General features: G+C 37.2%; 2 protein-coding genes and 1 long non-coding RNA gene across 5 annotated transcripts; 1 reads left to right on the forward strand and 2 right to left on the reverse strand.

The window, feature by feature from the left end:
- Positions 1-3,876: 3,876 nt before the first annotated feature.
- LOC143878186 (heavy metal-associated isoprenylated plant protein 16-like) lies at positions 3,877-4,875 on the reverse strand. The gene is made up of 3 exons (XM_077380490.1): positions 4,716-4,875; positions 4,495-4,573; positions 3,877-4,333 (listed from the first exon to the last, which is right to left on the reverse strand). The coding sequence occupies exons 1-3, from the start codon at positions 4,722-4,724 to the stop codon at positions 4,065-4,067; spliced, it is 357 nt and encodes a 118-aa protein (XP_077236605.1). The 5' UTR covers positions 4,725-4,875; the 3' UTR covers positions 3,877-4,064.
- Positions 4,876-8,843: 3,968 nt separating this feature from the next.
- LOC143879182 (heavy metal-associated isoprenylated plant protein 47-like) lies at positions 8,844-14,234 on the reverse strand. 2 transcript variants are annotated; one of them, XM_077381401.1, is made up of 3 exons: positions 13,758-14,234; positions 10,288-10,366; positions 8,844-9,501 (listed from the first exon to the last, which is right to left on the reverse strand). In XM_077381401.1, the coding sequence occupies exons 1-3, from the start codon at positions 13,788-13,790 to the stop codon at positions 9,221-9,223; spliced, it is 393 nt and encodes a 130-aa protein (XP_077237516.1). In that variant the 5' UTR covers positions 13,791-14,234; the 3' UTR covers positions 8,844-9,220. The 2 variants fall into 2 exon arrangements, with proteins under 2 accessions (XP_077237516.1, XP_077237517.1); XM_077381402.1 differs by lacking the exon at positions 13,758-14,234 and adding an exon at positions 11,393-11,557.
- On the forward strand, positions 13,639-21,401 carry LOC143879184 (uncharacterized). Of its 2 annotated transcripts, none has more exons than XR_013251158.1 (3): positions 13,639-15,356; positions 18,716-18,834; positions 19,236-21,401. It is a non-coding gene; the product is annotated as an uncharacterized LOC143879184 (long non-coding RNA). The 2 variants fall into 2 exon arrangements; XR_013251157.1 differs by having other exon boundaries at positions 13,639-14,014; positions 19,236-21,400.
- Positions 21,402-21,508: the final 107 nt, after the last annotated feature.

A 21,508-nucleotide genomic window follows, 5' to 3' on the forward strand; every position in this document is an offset into this window, starting at 1 on the left:
TACTACAACCCTTTGGCTTTGTTTGTTTGGACGTAAAACAAATTTTACACCCATTTTTTATACGCCCTATTTTAAGTGAAAAATGGGCCTAAAATTTGTTTCAGGCCCATTTTTTCACAATAGAAACGGAGCAAACTGTATAAAATTTCTAGTCAAGAAAGAACAGCCCATGGCTAGAATAGAAAAACACAAGTCTCTAAATCCGACTAAGTTTAGCAATGGTCCTGACAACGTAGACGATCATCTCAGCCTTGTACTTTCATGACTTCATTTGTGGTCGCAAATCACATATTGTTGTCAGGATACTGGCTTAAGCTTGTCATGAGCAGGAGTTCATTGACTCAATTAGCTCCAGTCATTTAAAAAGTGGAAAACCTTTAGATTTCTTCAGTTTGAAAAGTGAAGATATCAAGGAGAGATAAAGATAAGCATGCAAGATATCATCCCAATCAAACTTAGACAGCTAAAACCAATGACCTCACAAACGAGTGTCTAGGAGGCCTCTTCTCTCACCGAGTCTCTATCAGATTTTATGTTTCTTATCTTTTTAGTAGTAGAATTACATACAGACAAGTTATTCTATAACCATCTCGGTTTCTCTTCCTTCAATATATAAATTACCATTTCAGAAAAAATAGAATTACATACAGACAAGTTTTTTTTTTTTTGAAATAGCAGAGAAATATCATTATAGAAAAGAGAAGGTGGGCCGAGGAGAGAAAGTGGGCCGAGGAGGACGACTACAAAGAGAACAAGAAACACAAATCAAGAAAGAACAGCCCATGGCTAGAATAGAAAGACACAAGTCTCTAAATCCGACTGAGTTTAGCAATAGTCCTGACAACGTAGACGATCATCTCATCCTTGTACTTTCAAGACTTCATTTGTGGTCGCGTAAAGAAAGAAGATGAATAATTGCTCACAAGTCACATATTGTTGTCAGGATACTGGCTTAAGCTTGTCATGAGCACGAGTTCATTGACTCAATTAGCTCCAATCATTTAAAAAGTGGAAAACCTTTAGATTTCTTCAGTTTGAAAACTGAAGATATCATGGAGAGATAAAGATAAGCATGCAAGATATCATCCCAATCAAACTTAGACAGCTAAAACCAATGACCTCACAAGTCACAAACGAGTGTCTAGGAGGCCTCTTCTCTCACCGAGTCTCTATCAGATTTTATGTTTCTTATCTTTTTAGTAGTAGAATTACATACAGACAAGTTATTCTATAACCATCTTGGTTTTTCTTCCTTCAATATATAAATTACCATTTCAGAAAAAATAGAATTACATACAGACAGGTTTTTTTTTTCGAAATAGCAGAGAAATATCATTAAAGAAAAGAGAAGGTGGGCCGAGGAGGACGACTACCAAGAGAACAAGAAACACAAAAACAGAAAAAACAAAAAAAGGACGACTACATACAGACAAGTTAGACTGACTTCAATCTAGTTATAGAGTAAATGACTTCCTTTACTCTACTCTCGACGTTGTAGAGATTTTTCTTGATTTGAGAAATTATAACCGCCCTCCCTTTAATTAATAATGACACTCCATATTATTTTAAGCTTTTCTAAGTGCTTGTTGCCTCTTCGGGCCTGTTATAATTCCCAAAAAGATAGAAAACGGCCGATCAAGAAGGTGTACGTAAAAAGAGAGAGTTTATATTTGGTAGCAGAGTCTAATGTGTCATGGGATACGACAGGAGTGCCACCCTTGGTAAGGTATCCTTGGTCTGGTTACGCGCAGCCGTAGATATTTGATCCGACCACAGCTGGTGGACACCATGTAGTGGGTTTATTAAAACAAGGGAATACCAAATGCCGTTTCCCTTTGATTTTAATTTTAAAAAAGTGGGTACCCACTAAGAAGATTTGGACACATTTTTACTTGGGAGTTGGGACGAAGGCGCAAAAGATCTATTCTATATTTCTATAAGATAAGAGAACGACTTTGCACCATGTACAAATTATTTATGTTGAGAATTTATATGATGGGGTGGCCGTGAAAACATGTGAAGTCTAAAAAAAAGTAGATACGGCCCACCTTTTTTTATGATCCAAACCGTTCATCTGTTTGGGGACAACGTAAATAGGTTGTGCCCCAAAAATCATTTCCATAGGATGATCATAGCCCTCCGATCTGTAGGAGATTCCATAAATGACTTTTGGAAATCTCCATTTTCAGATCAATTCAGATCGGAGAGGTAGGATCATCCTATGGAAATGATTTTTGGGGCACAACCTATTTACGTTGTGCCCAAACAGATGAACAGTTCAATCATAAAAAAAAACTGAGCCGTACCTACTTTTTTAGACTTCACGTGTTTTCACAGCCACCCATCGTATAAATTCTCATTTATGTTACTTGCTTACACATGGTACATTGTTTAGCTTTGTTTGACTGACTCTTAAAATGGGTGTGATAGATCAAAATCCTTATCATTTCAAAATTTCTTGGACCACATGTGGCTCCATTGTAAGTATTCTAGATCCCTGTGCGCTAAATTTCTCCTTGGTCTTCCTAGCCCATCTACATCTCAATTCGTGGTAAAAGTCCAAGTACTATCCACGGGTAAAAATCATTTTTCTTGTAGTGTGGCCATCTATCGGATTAACAAGCCCAATCACACAAACGCAAGAAGGAGCCTGATAGCCACCTTGTTTTTTCAGCTTCCAGTTAATAATACATGGAAAGATAGTTATATAAACATGCCCCTATGAAAAAAATAATACGAAAAATACAGATTAAAACTGCGATTTCAAGAATTCTTGGAAGGCTGTTTACTTCATTGTTTTTTTCAGATAGTCTTATTTCGATCTAGTTTTTGTTTTCCCCATAAATTGAAGTAAGCGCATCACGTCAATAGATAACAGTTGTAAGGCTGGGCACTTCATAGTAACCAAGTCCACACCGCTAAGGCGACTGGTTGTGATGAATATTTTCTTAAGAAAGGCGACGTTAATTAATATGCGCCTTGAAGGTTTTGATATATCAGCCATAGACGGTGGCCCCTTCAATACCAATATATTGGCTGAAATAATAAAAACTTACTGCAACATTTCTGAATACATATTTCTTACTTATCGGCATATTGAAGGGGTACCTATACTGATTCCGGCGAATATATTAGGACTATAATCTTACCAAAACTCGGGTCAACAAACTAATGACCTCACAAATGTGCCGCTTGGAGACATCTTCTCTTAAAATGTCTCTATCAAATTATAAGTTGCTAATCTTCTGCTAGTAGAATTACATGCAAATTAACAAGTCTGACCCACTTAAATCTGTCTATTTAATAAATAATTTTTGTTTACTTTATACCTCTACCGATGATTTCGAAGATAATACTCTCCCTCCTATAAATTAATAATGACACTTCCTTTTTATTTTATGCTTTACTAAGTTGTTGCCTTTTTGGACAAGGGAAGTGATTATATATTCACCTCTTTTCTTTCCAGCTTAATTCACCCACTTTAGTGTACTTATGAGTTATGACTACACTAGAAGGGGTGGCACAGTGAAGAAAAGAGGGCGGATATATCACTTCCCTTTGTACAAATTTGAATTTATTTTGTAAGGACCTACAAGACTTCTTTTGTATGAAATAAGGTAACGATTTTATTGGCTGCAATTACGGCCTAGATCTATGTTACTTGGTTCGTCCTAGCTCGGGTCATTTTTGAGTTTGCGCTTTGGAACTCTCATAGGAACCCGGTTAGGTATGTTTGTTGGATTCATCAGTTCCTTTTGCTCTATTATTTGTCAGTAATCACACTTAACAAACCATTAGAATTTTATACTGGAAATGTTAAACTTAAGAGCGGCCCCATTGGATCCAAATCACTTACAGCAATTATAGCTAGCGGTATCAAATCAAAATGCTAATAAATTCAGTTGGCTGCCGTGGATCGAATAGCGGTTTGGCCCACTGATTCAATGATTGAAACCATAAATCTGCAACGCCCAACAATAGACCATATCCTTAATCTATAACAACAAAGAGAGAAAATAAGGATTATGTGCCATCAACAACCTTAAATCTTTTCATGCTCCATCTCACATGATAGAGCAAGGGTCATGGTTGGGTTCATGAACCTGATACTGATACACATAAGATGGTGGCACTCCTGTTTGGTAAGCCCACACCGTTGCTGTGTCAACCTCTTTCTTCTCTTCTTTCTTCTCCTCAGCTGGCCCTACACTGATTAGCTCCGCGAAACCCATCTTCTTTCTGAGCGATGTCGTCAATACAATCGCATCGGTTCCCTCGCCGAGTACCGCGATTTTGCTCTTATCATCGCCCTCAAATGAAGCTGAGAAGACTCCTGCAAAGACAAATATCCATACATTAAAGCCAATGTTGTGGGGTTCTTTAAAAACTCTAGCCTACAAAGAGAGACATCATCGAGTTTAATTAACTCAATGACTAAAACTAGAGATTACCTGAGCAGCTCACAAACCAAAAATAAAAAATAAAAAAAATTACCTTTTACACCAACTGCAATTTTCATGGCTTTTTTCTGGTCCTTCTGGTCGTGCACCTGGAGTTTGATCACCGCCTTTTGCTGAAATAAGTCGTAATCTCGTTAGATAAACGAAAACAACATAGAAGGCAAATAACCCACTTCAAGAAATTCAGCAATTGAAAAAGAAATAACAAAACATAGAAAGGACAGAAACAAAACGGTTTCTGCTAGAAATTAGTACCTTCATCATCTTGGCTTTGTTGATCTACCGCTCCTCTGAAACCGTAAAGCGTGGGATTCAAAAGGAACGATTTTTCAACAATATGTTGCTAGAGATTGAAGAACCTCATATGTTGTGTGTTTCTGATACTTTAGATTACAGACGGTTCCTTCTCTATTTATAGGCCTTTTGAGATGTAGCTACAGTTGTGTAATGACTTTCTAGAAAGTGAGATTTACTTTTTGTAGGGCGATGATAAATTCGCACCCCTTGAACTTGAAATATGTGGCAGACTTTAAACGCGTCTTCACGTTACCTGGGTGCGAATTATCCTACAGGGGGTGCGAATTTATCATCTCCCTTTTTATATTTGCATAGGTTTGAACTTTTTTTTAATGCTGAATGCGAATTAAAATCAAACAATAGCCCTACACTGACCTGGTCAAGAAGGGCAAGAAAGCAAAGAAGGAACAAAACAAAGTGCAATAAAAAAAACAAGATGGGTCTAAACGACAAATACCACGAAAGAAAGGAACAGAGAGCGACAAAAAATAGTTGGGCCACTCTAGTACTCTAGAAAGCGAAGACTCTTTTAGTCAGTCTCCCCAACCATGCGCAAAGATCAACAATGGCAGCAAGGAAAGAGTTTCACAGACTCCGCTGTCTAAATTGAGTTTGAAGAATCCAAGATACAACTAGGAGACGGGTGGGGTCTGAAAGGAACTCTACCTAATCGTCAGGGAAGACGATGACTCACTGTAACGCGGGATGTTGCTGGCCACTGAATAACATTAGAAAAGATTTGATGTTTGTTGGGCGGTCAACATTCATGTTAGAACCTTAAAAATATTCCAGTATTTCCTTTCCTTCCGTTATCAACGACCCTTTTGGTGGGCCAGAGGCAAAAGGTTATGCCTCAAAGAAATTTATAATAATCATAGGCCCTTGATCCATCAAGACTGGTTCAGGGTTTACTTAAAAGTTTTTGTGTTTCTTTATCGATCTTGTATGAGATGGAACCAAGATCAAGTGGGTCCTCAAATTATGTTCTACAAGATCAATGGTCTTGATCTCACAAACAAGCTCTCATATCATATGGCCCCTTCTACGTAGGACCCAAAAATTGCCTTTAATAGTTGATCTTAAAAGTAAATTTTTGTCTAGTAGCTCAAAAACCAAGTAAAGACTATTAAGTGCACGTCCTTCTTAGATTAGAATGTGAGCTCCTTCACAACTTTCTCAAGAATTTAAATATAATTATAATTTAAGAGAAATTGATGGATGATTTTTTAAATTTGCATTTGTTGAAAAAATTTCTAGTTTGGTTAAAAAAATTGTATTTAATTTTAAAAATACATTATTAAATTGTCAGTTATTATGTTCCAAGTCCATCACACAAATTAATGTCACGGGAAGGCCCAATGAGGACCAACAAATTAATGGTTTAGATTAATTATCAGAATGGGCGGTGGGCCCAGTTGTACATTTCCTCCCCTGTATTTCCTAATTTCCTTGTCAAATACACTCCCATCCAAGGGGAAACTTTCTATAAGATGAGTTGGGCGGGCCAGCCATGTCTTACACCAGTGACTCGTCTCACTGACCAAGTCCACCTGACTCGTCTTCACTCACTGGGTCTTGGTCACCGACCAAACATGTATACACCAGGTGGGCCCAAACAAGTCGTCCCCGAGTCATAGACTCATAGGTCTACGAACACGGAGAGAGACCTAATATTATTTCACAATTTAAAAAGAAACACGGATAGAGAGAGGATTGGAGAAGACTTTGTACACGGGAAGACTTAGAAATTTAATTTTTATATATATAGAGCTGGGTCCCTCTACTCCACGTAGTGGGAAAACATATTCATACGGTAAATTCAACACGGTGTTCACGCGATCAAGACCTTTGACAGACTGTTTGTGAAAAGTGGTGTAAGCTCTTATAGTCCCGTATAATTCAAAAAGTACTGTACCGATAAAATTATAGGATGATCCAAACCGTCCATGTGATGTAACACAATGTAAATAAGTTGTGCCCCAAAATCATTTCCATAGGATGATCCTAGCCCTTAGATCTATAGAGGTTTCCATAATATGCAGTTCTTTATAGGTCGGAGGGTTGGGATCATCCTATTAGAAATGATTTTTTAGGGACAAGCTATTTACGTTGTGGCCATCACATGGACAGTTTGGATCATCATATAGTGTGGTCTGTACAGCACTGTTGGAAAAATACCGGACTATAAGGGTTTACACCATATAAACACTCCGTGAGAAGATCTATATATTTTATGAGGTATTCGTAACTGAAGGTCGTCCTCTGTGAAAGGTCCCATTAATTTGCTGCAAGTTGTGGTTATTCATTTAATTATTCACTTAATGCACTTTTACTTTCAGCCATCATAAATGCACAGCTGCCCCTTGCAGGGGGTGCCCTTTCACCCCATTTTTACAAGGGCGCCCTTCAGTTTAGAATACCCTTTTTTTTTTTATTGTTCGATTTTTACTTTTCTTAATCATAGGCAAGAAACATTTGCCCTAGACATGTCTTTTATTACCTTCAATCGCCACAGCTTGTGGACTCTTCCATGGCAATTAAGATGACACACCTCGACTTATTTCTGGCCATGATTTCCTGTCAAGGTCAGTTTCCCAATCAGATTTACCTAATACACCCAAACATGAACCTTAGATTTTTGTGGTTTCTTGGAACATAGTGATAAAACTAAATTACTTGACTTGAAACTCGGCCAAGTCGACACGATTCATTTAAAATATGAGTCAAGTCTTCGCATGATTTGATGAGGCCTTAAATCTAATATAACTATGCAAATCAAACCATGCAAGATCACTAGAATACAAAAAGGATTAGAAAACTTAGCTCAATCTGCCATGACAACGAGTAATCGGGTTGGATATCCTTTGGTCAAGTTAGATGTTAACGAAGATAAACCCCTTTATTTATACAAAAAAAAGGCCCTGGAGTTCCACTCATAATATAAATTCATTTGGATCAATCCAGTTTCTAACCCGAAATTTATTTAGGAACCCAGGGCGGCACCTGAAATTTTATTGAGAGAAATAAAGAAGTACAAGAGGACATGTCACCTTGCCTCTAAAACTCATACAAAATAGTAAAGAAACCGCACTACAGTGTAAAATACTTATTTAACTTGAACATTAGGAATGCCGAGCTGATCACATCTAACAGTCCCTCTTGTGTCTCTTGGGAGATCCAACCAGTTCCAAAACGTATCATTAAGTCTAGTAGAACAAGCATGATTAGCCAACGAATCTGCAGCACAATGGTACAGTGGATCCTACCTTTGATTGATCCAAACCATCTAATGGATATGGTCAAAAGTCGTGTCAAGCATCCATCCAATAATGTCTATGTTTGTTACAATAAACACATTATTAGATGCGAAGACTGCATGTTTGGTGTAATTTTTTGGCCATCGGATAAGCAAAACAAGCCCCATCAAGTGAACAGTTCAGATTAATCATATGTGAAACCCACTACGCTGTGGTAGATGCTCCTCATTGTATTGAAATAAGGTCACCACCTACTTGAGCATTCTTAATTAAACAGGACTAAGAAGTCACCATCCAACATGGAAAACCACATGGTTTTGGTCCTACATTGAATGATGGTTGATGGATCAAGGGCCTTCATGGGGTTCTCTTATGCATTTTGCCTGACTTTTATTCATCAATCGTTAAATTTGATTACGTGCATATGGCAAAACCAACCTGCTCGGAAAATATCTCTTGGGAAGGAGCCTAACAAGTTCATGGAAGAGGTGGACTCCCATTATCTTGATATTGGAACCGCTGTGTGCCAAACATTAATCACTGGTTGTTTACAGCTTCGTGAGAATTTCAACGGTTAATGAAGCACGTATAAACTGATTACATCAGTGCCGAGATCTAACCTAGAATTTATAAGCTAAAACCTAGGCTTTTTTCTTTTCTTTTTTTCTAAAATCTACGTTTAGCTTATAAAATCCAGATTTTAGCTTGGGAAATATTGGGTTTTACAATCCTGAGTTATAAAATCCATATGTATCCAAACAGCCCCTAAGCTATTTCCTAAAAAATGACCGAAATATGAAGCACCCACGGCACATTACGCTACTAATAATGCTAAAAAGACATGGGTTGTTATTCTTCATTAACAACAATCTGTGCTTATGTAAAGCACTTACATATAAACATAATAAAAAATAAGACAAAGAGAATCCTGATCAAAAGCAATTGCCTAATCTATTCTAACTACCTCTCATCTATTACTTGATCCAACGGTCAGATCTCATCAGATCTGATATACTCTAACAATAGAAGCTTAGAACAAAGGGGTGCCAATAATGTTAAGGGCAGTAGATATCAGCACTTATTGTTTAGTAACTCTAAATAAAATCTAAATAATTCCCTAATAATTCAAAACCACATCAAGATAATTCCACACCCAAAATTACACCTCAGAGATAAATAGTTTTGCATGCTCCTCTACGCAAGTCCTTACATGATAGAACATGAACCTGGCTCTTGGTAATTCGCTGTCTCATACAAAACAAATGGTGGATATTGAGGGTAATTCGATATCAATGGAGGAGGTTGATAAGTATATTCAATCTTTTGCTCTTTCTTTTCATCTTTTGGCTTAACCTCATCTACACTAATTACCTCTGTACGACCCACCTTTTTCCTCATTAACCTAGTCAAGGAAACTGGGTCAACTCCTTCGCCCATAACTACCACCAGTTCCTTCTCCTTCCCTTCTATTGCCACCGAATTAGCGCCTGTAATCGTATGTGTAAGAAAATTTCAATAATTAGACTGTATTATTGAAATTTGTTTCAATAATACAGAAAACCATTTGTTTCAATAAGAAAAATCTAAATAAAAGAACAGAAAACCATCAAATAAGTTTAACAATTGGGAAATGATATATTCGCACTTTTTCTTACTTGGGACAGCCCCTCTAGTGTAAAAGAGTGGTAATAAATGCACTAGAAGGGGCTGTTCCAAGCAAGAACGGTTCTGTAGTTCTTTCTTGGATGAGTTGTGAGTTGAGTTAAAGTACTTTCTTGGATGTTTCTCTTCATTTTTATTAGGTCTTGCCAGCTAGTTGGTGTTGTGTCTGAAGTCTGAACCCCTTTTCTCAGCATTTCCATTCCCTATTTTGTTTCTCTTTTCTTGAAAATGGAATACTATTCAGGAAAAGACAGACAAAAGAGTGAGGTGGTGTTATTTGGGATGCAGTCATTTACCGGAAAAGACACGCAAAAGGGTTGAAATGATGGAAAGGGGGCCGGTTGGAAATAACATGGAAGTAGGTAGATTCTGAATTAGAGCTTTTATGACCAACACGTACGTAGTAGAAGAGTCTCCCTTACTACCCACATGTACGAGGAACTCTCTCTCTCTCTCTCTCAAACACGTACATTTTGTGGTAGGTAAGCTGGGATCGAACTTGTGATCTTTGAGAAACAAAGCCTCAACAAATGAGCGACGAGCCCAACCATACAAGCACGTATACTTGACACGTAATAGTTACAAAAAGCGAATTTAATGTAGATGCATACCATCTGAAGCAGCAGCGACCTCCAGTGCCTTTGTTCGGCATTTCTGGCAGTTCATCTGCACCTTTATCACAATCTTTTGCTGCACAAACCCAATAGTCTTAAAAAGTTTAAACTAAACAAGCAGTGAAAGTATAAAAGATTAAATAATGCCTTATATAACTGCTTAAGCTTTTGGAGTAATTGGTAGTTTCACATGGTATCAATGCAAAGTTCCTAAGTTCGAAACTCCTTGACATTAAAAATCCACATGTAATTAGGGGTGGTTATTCAGTTATAACCGAACCGAATAAACCAAAATTTGATAACCGAAATTATTTCGGTTATCAAATTTTGGTAACCGAAACCGAACCGAAATTCCTAAAATTTGAACCGAAACCGAACCGATTAACAATTCGGTTATTCGGTTATAACTGAATAACCGAATGGTAGGAGAAAAAGAGGGGAAAAAGGAAAATTTCGGTTTGGATCGGAGGGCTACGATCATCCGATCGAAATGATTTTTTGAGCACAACCTAATCAAGTTGTGATCAATTAAATTGACGGTTTTGATCATCCTACGGAGTGCACATATATCACTTTTTTTTGAAAAAAAATGGTTTTCATCCATAATTTCGGTTATTCCGTTAACTGATTTTTTTTGTAAGATAACAAAAACCGAATAGCCGAATTTTCAAAAAAAAAAAAAAAAACTGAAACCGAACCGAACCAACCCGACCCGACCGAACCAATTCGGTCGGTTCGGTTATTCGGTTTTAACCAAATAATGAACACCCCTACATGTAATGGCCAACCCTAAAAAAAAGAGGGGCCACACCGTGAGGGGGAGTGTTAAAGTACAAAAGAATAAATAACGCCTTCTCCTACAACTTAAGCTTCTGGAGTAATGGGTTGTTTCACAAAAGCTTTCAAATATTTTACCTCAAGCTTTAATTCTAAATTTCTAACGAGACCCATATCAAATTCCCTCCAAGAAACCAATTTTTCTAACCGAAATTCAACTTTTTTAACCAAAAAAAAAAAAAAAAAACCCACTAGCTAGAGAAAAAGAAAACATAATGTTTGAGTAACCCTACTTGTTTGTGTGAAATATTTTCAAGAGACATACCTTCATATTCTCTAATTGAGAACACTATACAATTGCAGAGATCACCGAATTCCAACAAGAATAAGCTTTTGCTTTTGAGAGGATCTCTTATACCGTGAATGAGGAGAAATCCTCCCCTAGATCCTTTTTATAGGACGGGCATGGAAGGAGAAAATTCGTGACAGCTTCCAAACGTACGAGTGATGTAACTAATAAGAGTTTACGGATGTCTTATTGAAAACGAAACGCGGAGGGGATGAAGAATTCCTACCAACTTTCTACTGCTTTTCTTCCTTCTTTTAGACTAGGGATAATTACATTTACACCCCCTCTGACACATCCACTTCAACCCCTATAGTTTAAAAAATGACAAAGTCATCCCCTCTAGTTTCGTTTTGTTTAAGATTTACCCCCTCAGCTGAAGGTTCGTCCATAGATTGAAGGGTTAGGATGATCCGATGGAGCTGATTTTTTGGGCACACCCTATCTATGTCGGGATCCATCAAATGAACGCTTTGGATCATCCAAATAATGTGGGTCCATACCTGAATCCAAACACTTTTGTTTGGATTCAGGTATGGGCCCACATTATTTGGATGATCCAAAGCGTTCATTTGCTGGGTCCCGACATAGATAGGGTGTGCCCAAAAAATCAGCTCCATCGGATCATCCTAACCCTTCAATCTATGGACGAACCTTCAGCTGAGAGGGCAAACCTTAAACAAAACGAAACTAGAGGGGATGTCTTTGTCACTTTTTAAACTATAGGGGTTGAAGTGGATGTGTCAGAAACTAGAGGGGGTGTAAATGTAATTATCCCTTTAGACTATGTCCAAGGATCGACCATTCATCTGGTGGACCCCACAAGGAGGCCGAAGGTTTCTGCCAACTTTCGCTTTTCATCCTTCTACGAGACTATGTACAATGAGTCCAGAATCATACAGTTGGCAAAATTTAAGATATCTAGACCGTTCATCTAGTGGACCCCACTGTAGTTGCAAGTTGGGCACAAATGTTTTTCACGGTCAAGTAATTGGGAAGGTTTGGTGGTCCCTACCCTATATATGATCACTTGACTTGAGATTACGGACATCTTTTTGCTTCTTTGAAAAGTCTTCAATAATTCAATTTGCGTGGTCATGAGACCATGACATGAAGCTTTGATTAATATTCATTCCCAAAAAGCTTAAGGTTTCACACTTCAAAGACTCACGACTGCCTTTTCTATGTCAATTTTCATGAATTATCTTAGGTCCGTTTGGATTGCAGGAATTTTATGGAAATGTTTGGAAATAAAAAATATTTCTAAATTTCCTACTTTTTTAACACAGGGAAAAAGATAACTTGAACTGTTATGCTCAAAATTGGTAACAGATGAGGCTATTATGCCCAACATTAGTAACGGATAAGACAGTGACGAAAGAGCTGATCTGATGAGTCTTGGAAGTCCGAGCTAGCTAATTAGCTGTGACCTGCGCAAGGGAGCACCCGGTCAAAAGACTAACCCGGAGTCGTGCTCCGAACGGGAGTCAGTGTCGGATACAACTGAACTATCAAAGCAATGAATAGTAATTTTTTTGGAACTCGAGTCCTCTACCTTGTCTTTATGAGGGCTATTTATAGTGAGGGCTTGGGGTGTTAGTTTACCCTTTTACCCTTGAGGACAGGTGTCAACCTGCTAGTAGATCAAGTCTTGCCCATGTTTTCTTGCCCTTGGACAGGTGTAGGCCCAGGGTTGGGTGAGGGGAATACAAGATTCCCTCTTTGGGATGGTGCAATGACTGTGATACCCTTTAGGAAATGAGAGCTTTATGGGTTTATCATGGTGCCACGTGTCGTGTGGCGATTGGAGCTTTTTCTTATATCCCATCATGAACCAACCCAATTTATTTCTCACATAGAGGGATCTTCAATTTATGATAATATCCCTCTAAATTAACTGTGATAATATCATTTCCCTCTAAATAGCGGAAATAAAAAAAAATCCCATGAAGATTTTTTTTTCTGTGAAAAATGTCTCTCTTGCAATCTAACCTGAGTTGCTCAGGGTTACTATAGAAAATTGGCTTTGATATAGGGCTATTTTATTCATTTTGTAGAACCAAAATTTTGCCAGACAATTTGTTAGATTTTGTTCCAATTAATAGTTTCAAATTGTTGGATTTTGTTCCAATTAATAGTTTCAAATTATCAAATTAATGAGGCTTTAATGGTGACTTTTCATATTCGTTGAAACTCCAAAAGTCATGACTTGGATAAGGGTCTGTTCAGTTGCTTCGTGGAAATGGAAACGGAAAGGAAAATAGGCAAATTTGTCCTGGAAACAATGCAAAACGGTCGTTTTGTTGGTCAGAGAAAGAAACCGAGAGGAAAGCACTATACTTACGTGGAATCCGTCTTTGCTCACGTGTCCACCCATTTTCCGCCCATCTAATTCCGACTAAATAGCTCGGATTCGAACTCATTTCCTCGATCTTCGTCGAAGTCGCGATATCCACACAAAAAAACACTTTTTTCGTGAGCACCTAAAACAGAAGCCCTAGAACAGACCCAAAACTTCTCATCGTCTCTCGCGACCCTCCATATCCGGTGAGTTTCCTCTTCCGACGATCGTCCTTTTCCGGCGCTCCTCGACTCCAAGAAGTATGTTTGTTCCCTCTTTCTTTCGTGTGGCTTTCACGATTATCTTCTTGTCTCGCCTCTTTCTCTCGTGTAGCTTTCAGGATCCGTACTTTTCTCACTTTTTCTTGTTTTTATTTGGTTTTTGGCTTGGATTCTTAGATGTTTCGTTGACTGATGCCTTCTCTTCGAGGCTCATAGCTTCGAATCTTTGATTTTTAGAAAATTTCATGTTAGGGTTTCTTGTTCTGCTTAGAGAAGATTTTTTTAGCTTTGTTTGTGTGGCTGATTATTTGAGGGTCATAGCTTTGTTTGTATCTGCAACCTTTTTTCTTTTTCTTTTTTTTAAAGGCAGCTTCGAGCCATCTTGTTTGGGGTACTGTTTGTTACGAATGATTCGAACCATCTCTGCTATGTCTAAAAAAATGATCGATCTAGGTGGTTGCTGTGTTTATTTTTTTACGAATGATTCTCACCATCTTGTGTAGGGTCTTACGGGGTTGTTGTGTTTATTTTATTTTTATGAGTGATTCTCACCCTCTCATTTGTTTAAAAATGATTCGGATCTTCTTTTTTAGGCTTTTGAATCTATTTCTTTTCCGTTTCTTGGCAACTGAATGCAAATTCCTGCTGTTTCTTTACTATTTCTTTTCTGTTTCCTGGCAACTGAATGCACACTCTTATTTCCTTCTTAGCAGTTTCTTTTCCTTTCCATTTCCTTCTGCCACGTCATTTCCTTTTCTTTTCCGTTTCCTTTGCGCAACTGAACAGACCCTAAGTGAATGAGTTGTAGCAATGAATCTATTTAATGGTTCACATTAATAGGTTCATGAAAGCTTTGACTCTTTGTGAGCAACTCTTCATATTCCATGACTCTTTCATTAACCTAATAATGACGACTCTTGGTTTTGAGTACTCTCATTAGTGATGACTCTTGGGATTAATTAAAGATTCATGTATGACTCTTAGTAGACTTTGAATCTACGAAGAGTCACCTAGAATTTTATGAATCCATAAATTGTCACATTGAATGGGTTTATCTCTTCAAGGAGTCCCTTGTTTTTCCAATGAGACCTTTGGGTTGCTATTTGAACTCTACAAATAGAGCCCTCATTCTAGCATCAATGGACATGGAAAAGATATTACTCTAGAGCCTCAAGAGCAACAAAAAGTCTTTGACGTAGAGCTTGCCTTATAAGATTGTTGAGTGGTGCATTGCAACAATCTATTCTTCTGTTGTTCCTAGAGGTGGTTCGGTCGTGTGATCATTGCACTAAAGTTGAGCCAAATATCACTTTAAAGTGGGCGTTTAAGGACGTACGACATTATCTCAATCAAGATTGTTATGAATCCATCATCCATTCAAGTCAGTATAATTTTATATTTTTACACTATTTTTCATTAGTAGATCCATTATTTTCAACCGCTTGCTCCAACAATCTTAAAGTGTTATTCATTGAAAAGCAATGGATACTTCTACTATGGGTTTTCGCCAGTTCCTGTATGGTGAACGGAGTCATCGATCTAATATTCCATCAAGTTTGCACGCTAGACTTGTTGGGATGGGGAGATCGTAACATTCCCTCCACCAGTGATAATGATCTGCAAATGGACAACAATCAAACATTTAAACCCTAAAATCCTGTTCAATCGTAGGAGAGATTAGTACATCTATCACTATAGTTGGTGGCCCACTAACTTAATGGTATATTATACTCATTCGCTCACCTCCAAACTGTGGGACCCTTAATTAACGTGTGATATGGAACCCATTAAGAATGGGTAAGGTCATGATGGGACCACTAAACCATTCCTTCTTCTACACTGTTGCTATCATGCAAATCTTTTCAAGCTAAGGCATTGTCTGGATATTGCAGGAATATTTTTTATAAAAGTCCAGAAAGGAAATACCATAATCACCTCCTTTTCCCATGTTTGGAGGCATATGGGAAAATTTTCAATCGGGAAAAAAATCATGGTAGAGAACATTATGCAACTTTACTTGGAAAAATAATTCCATTTAAAACCCATTGTTTCTTTTTCCATATGATTTTGGAAAACTCTAGTGATGTAAGCAACTATCAGTTTAAAAACCTATCAATGTAAAAAATAGAACTTTTAATTTAGTAGCATATATAAATACGTGAATTTTTAACCAATTGAGTAAAGGGCGAGGATATTTTCACTGCCCCCTGCATTACGCATGCGCCCCCCTTATGACGTGATTTGACATAAAAAGCGTTAAATTTGCCCACTTTTCACGTCAAATCACGTTATAAAGGGGAATACATGCGTAATGCAGGGGAGTGAAAATATCATCTCCCTTGAGTAAAATTAATCTAAGTTTTTAATTCCAGTGATAAATGAACAAAATGCCTTACCTCGTAGGAAATGGCCAAAATATAATAAAAATAATGATATTTTATGGGAAATGATTAAAGTGCCCCTATGACAATAAAAACAACTAAAATACCTAAATCAAATGAAAAATGACAAAAATGTCAATATAGAAGAAAAAAATTAACAAAATACTACAATCTCTAAAAATTACCAAAATACCGCTACTAATATATAAAAAATGACAACAATACCTCTATCACATGAGAAATAATCAAACGACGCACATGTCATAAAAAAAAAAAAAAAAAAAAAACCCAAAACTCATATGCCATGGGAAAAGGCTACTGATGTTGACACTACCATGTTTTGATAATTGCACCTAACCCATCTTTTCTTTTATTATTTAAATAGCTGTCAACGGTTATTCAGTTCCCAAAATGCTCTAAGAAGCCAATTAAAACAGAAAAGACAAGCCGAGTTTATGCAATTATTAAAACAATATGAAAAATAACAAATACCCATATCTCATAGAAATTAAAATGACCGAAACAACATATCACACGGAAATGAAAATATTACTATAGCTACCCATATTTCATGAAAAATTACCAAAATGCCTCTATCTCATAGGAAAAAAAAAAAAGACTAAAGTATGTCTATCTCTTAGAAAATAACATAAGTACTCTATCGCATTAAAAATGAGCAAAGTACTTCTATCTCATGGAAAATAATCAAACTAACCATCATTAATAACGGCGATAATAACCATCTTAAAAAAAGATCAGCAAAATAATGCTCTCATTGAAAATGACCAAAGTATCACTATCTCAGTATCTCATGACAATAATCAAAATACCCCTATCTCAAAGAAAATGATAAAAATACCCCCGATATCAAATACTATCTCATAGAAAATAACTAGCATACCATTATCTCTTTAAAATGATAAGAATATCCCTATTGCATTAAAAATGACTAAAATACTCTCATCTCATAAAAATGATAAAAGTATCCCTATAAAATTAGAATGAAAAAATACCCATATCTCATGAAAAATAACCAAAATACCCATATCTCATGGAGAAATGAAAAAAAATAAAAAATAAAAAATTCTCTAATCTCATAGAAAATGATCAAAATGCACCTATCTCATGGAAAATACGTAAAATAGCCATCTCATAATTAAAATGACCTAAAATCCCTATCTCCGAGAAATAAGTGACAAAATTATCCTATCACATGGGAAATAACCAAAGTACTTCTATCTCATAGAAACTTAACAAAGTAGCCCGATCTCATATAAAATGACCAAAGTACCCGTATCTTATTAAAATTACCAAATGCTGTCACATGCAACAGCCCAACCACGAAATGACTTCTGCGATGGTCCCTAGCAAATCCCCATGGAAAATGATCAAAATACGGCTATTGCATGAAAATAACCAAAATACCCTATTTTAAAGAAAATGACTAGAATACCAACACTGATATAAAATGACTAAAGATCTCCTATCTCATAGAAAAATTATCAATGTACTTCTACCTAAAAAGAAAATTACCAAAATACCCCATCTTATAAAATGACCAAATTATCCCTATATGCAAAAATAACCAAAGCACCCCCAACTCATAAAATGACCAAAATAGTATCATATGAAAAATGAAGAAAAAATATCCATATCCTATTAAAATTACCAAAGTACACATGCCTAATTTAAAATGGCCAAAATGCCCCTATTTTTTTTTATAGGAAATGATAATACTCATCTAGTAAAAATGATCATATCTCATAGAAATTAACATATACCTCCATCTCATTAAAAACAATAAAACCGCTATATGCAAAAATAACCAAAGCTGACCAAATAGCTAATGCTCTCACCAAACCACCAAGTCCCAAGCTATTTCTTTTTATCTTTATCAAGGTAACAAGAACTCTTTTAACTATCTTTTTTTTCAAATAAACATCATATATACGACAGCTTTCACCAGCTTACCTATCAAAAAAAAAAAAAAAAAAACTTTCACCAGCTTGAGGCATAGTGTGAAATTCTGCAGTTGGTGATGATTTTAGGGTTGTATATGGGGAAAATCATCACCTAATAACTAAAATGCACTTGTTTAAGGGTTGAATTTTCAAACAAATGTTTCTAAAAACTGAACCTTAGTATACGTTTTAGAGCCTCTTGCAGACCAAGACTCACGCCATGTTAGGTCACATCCGGCCACCAAAAATTGCCAAATTTATTGAAATGGTGGAAATTTAGTAAAGAGGGAGGGGTATTTTAATTATTTGCTTAAAAAATGAAAATGGTCTCTTTCTTATCTTCTTGTACAGGTGTCTTAATCAACTGTTCTTGCGTTTCTGACAGTTATTTTTTATAGGTAAGCTGGGAGTGAAGTAGTGAACCTCCCACCTCCTTATTAAAGAACATAGTCTTTTACCAATTGAGCCAGTCTCAACCCCTTCCTAGCAGTTCTCCCTAGGGAGAATGCAAATCAAGGTGGTTATAATAATCTTATGCTATTGATATTGGAACTGCTATGTTTTCATAATTGCACTAACTCACCTTGTCTTTTGAATCTTAATTTGCTCGGGAGTGCTTATTTGGAAATTGTGATGGCCTTTGACAGCTCTTTGTGAACGTTATTTTCAAATGTTATTACCACCGACTCAAATAGAGTGCTTGTTATATAGATAGCTTTTAGGAAGTGTTTTGATTCGTTTAAAAGTTCTATTGGTTTAGTAGGTTTCCTTTGTGGATACCGATTCACACCACAAATGCGATCTATATATTGAAAGCTAAACATGAATAAAATTTAGAGTGCAGCTATTACGTTCTTGAAACAGAGACTCTTTAACGTTTTTTTTTTAAATTCTTCTCTCCCTTGTTTATTCCAACAGTGTGTTTCTTCTTCAAGAATACCAAAGAAGGTTTACAAGTGGTATCAGAGCAGGTGTTCGATCGGAATACCGGTTTCTTCTTGGAGTTGCTTCGAGGGGATATCGAAGTGGGAATACCGGTTTGTTCTTAGAGTTGCTTCGAGGGGATATTGAAGTGGGAATACCGGTTTGTTCTTTGGTTGCTTCGAGGTGATATCGAGGTTGGAAGAAGAGATGGCGGAAAGTGTTGGTATGCTGGCGGGGATTGAAAAGCACAACAATACCAATTACATCTATTCGAAGTCGTGCTTGGAATCGTATCTTCAAGGCCAGGATCTATGGGAGATAGTGAATGGCAACGACACCAAGGTACCAGAAGAGGGAGCGGATACGCTACGGAAGTGGAAGATCCGTGCCGGAAAAGCGTTGTACGTATTGAAGGCGTCAATACAGAAGGAGTTGATTGAGCATATTAGAGATGTGAAAACTCCGAAAGAAGCGTAGGAGGCACTCTCTTTTCACGGGCGAACGATGCACGGTTGCAGTTCTTGGAGAACGAGATCGGCTCATTAACACAAGGTAATTTCTCTGTTTCTGATTATTTTATGAAAGCTAAAAACTTGTGTAATGAGATATTTCAATTAGACGAGGAGTCTAAAATTAGTGAAAGCCCTATGCGGAGAATGATTATTTGCAGCTTGAGGCCCGAGTTTAGCGGATTTATCACTGCTATACATGGTTGGTCAACGCAACCATCTCTTCTGGAGTTGGAGAATCTCTTGATTAATCAAGAGATGTTGGCAAAGCAGATGGCCGGATTGTCTGTGAAAAAAAGTGAGGAAGCGCTTGTGGTGAATAGCAAGCGAAAGTGACGAGAAAATAAGAAGCCAAAGGATGGCTATAAGAGAGATGATCGGGCTAATAACAATGAAAATCACAAGAAAAATATGACTTTTATTGTTATTGTTCTAGCAAGCCTTGTCATATTAGAAGAAATGGTCGAGCTAGGATTGAGACCAATGATGGGAATTTTATCGTCGAATCCAATGACAAGGAGGATGATAACAATGGTGAATGGGACATGCAAGCTTCTTTTGCATGTGATGTGGCAGTGGGAGAGACTGCTATGGAATATGACTTTGAGGGGGAGGTTTGTTTTACACTGAATGTTGCAGAATATCCTATTGTGAAGAGTCATGAGGATGAAACAAATTTGGTTTGTGATCAAGAGACACTTACAGAAGAGTGTAATGTCTCATAAGATCGTGAGGTGGAGGAGTCGCTTACGATAGATTGTAATGTCTCAGAAAATCGTAAGGTGGAGGAGCCAACTTCTTTTGAAGAGGCAAAAGACATCAAGGAGTGGCAAATCGCTATGGGCGAGGAGATCACTATCTTGAAGAAGAATGAATCGTGGGATCTAGTTCCACTGCCAGCCGAAGTGCCACCTATTTCATGTAAGTGGGTGTACAAGGTAAAGACCAAAGCGAATAGTTCGGTTGAAAGGTTCAAGGCGAGACTTGTTGCTCGTGGATTCTCTCAGAAGTATGGGCTTGACTTTGATGAGACGTTTAGTCCAATAGCCAAAATCACTACGGTACGTGTGCTCATTGCCCTTGTTGCTTGTAAAAGGGTGGAAGTTATGGCGGACGGACGTAAAGAATGCATCCGTGCATGGTGAATTGGATCGAGAAATTTTCTTAGAGCAATCCAGGGGGTTCGAGAGTACTAAGAATCCGTAATACGTGTGGAAGTTGTGGAAGGAGGCTTCAAGAGCGTGGTACGGTGAGAAACCGAGGTTTCATGATACTTTCGAAGGGTTGAATTACAAGAAGTTTGTGAAGTTTCGGAAGGAACTTAGCGTGGCTTGTGAAGAGTTAACGCTCATCACTGATTCGTGCACCGGGTCGGAGGGGTCGGGCCGACGGGGTTGATTCATAACGGGTTTGAATAGTTTGGCAAGTCAGTGTTGAGGGGGAGAATTATGAACATTATTTTCAAACGTTATCACCACCGACTTAAATAGAGTCTTTAGTTTTATTTGGTTTTGTTATATAGATAGCTTTTAGGAAGTGTTTTGATTGGTTTAAAAGTTCTATTGGTTTAGTAGGTTTCCTTTGTGGTTACTGATTCACACCACAACTACGATGTATATATTGAAAGCAAAACATGAATAAAATTTAGAGTGCAGCTATTATGTTCTTGAAACAGAGTCTCTTAAACATTTTTTTAAATTATTCTCTCCCTTGTTTATTCCAATAGTGTTTTTCTTCTTGAAGAATACCAAAGAAGGT

Source organism: Tasmannia lanceolata, unplaced genomic scaffold (assembly GCF_043159265.1).
Source record: "Tasmannia lanceolata isolate RefF3 unplaced genomic scaffold, GAP_Taslan_0.1 ptg000006l, whole genome shotgun sequence".
Classification (NCBI taxonomy): domain Eukaryota; kingdom Viridiplantae; phylum Streptophyta; class Magnoliopsida; order Canellales; family Winteraceae; genus Tasmannia; species Tasmannia lanceolata.

Bases quoted from the DNA above. Each gene is read 5' to 3' on its own strand.
- LOC143879182 (XM_077381401.1), bottom strand. From the start codon at position 13,790: ATGGGTGGACACGTGAGCAAAGACGGATTCCAC. The intron at 10,367-13,757 runs GTAAGTATAGTG...GGGTTTGTGCAG, and splicing joins TGAGCAAAGACGGATTCCAC to CAAAAGATTGTGATAAAGGT. The intron at 9,502-10,287 runs GTATGCATCTAC...ATACGATTACAG, and splicing joins GGTCGCTGCTGCTTCAGATG to GCGCTAATTCGGTGGCAATA.
- LOC143878186 (XM_077380490.1), bottom strand. The intron at 4,334-4,494 runs GTAATTTTTTTT...TTGTCTTTGCAG, and splicing joins AATTGCAGTTGGTGTAAAAG to GAGTCTTCTCAGCTTCATTT.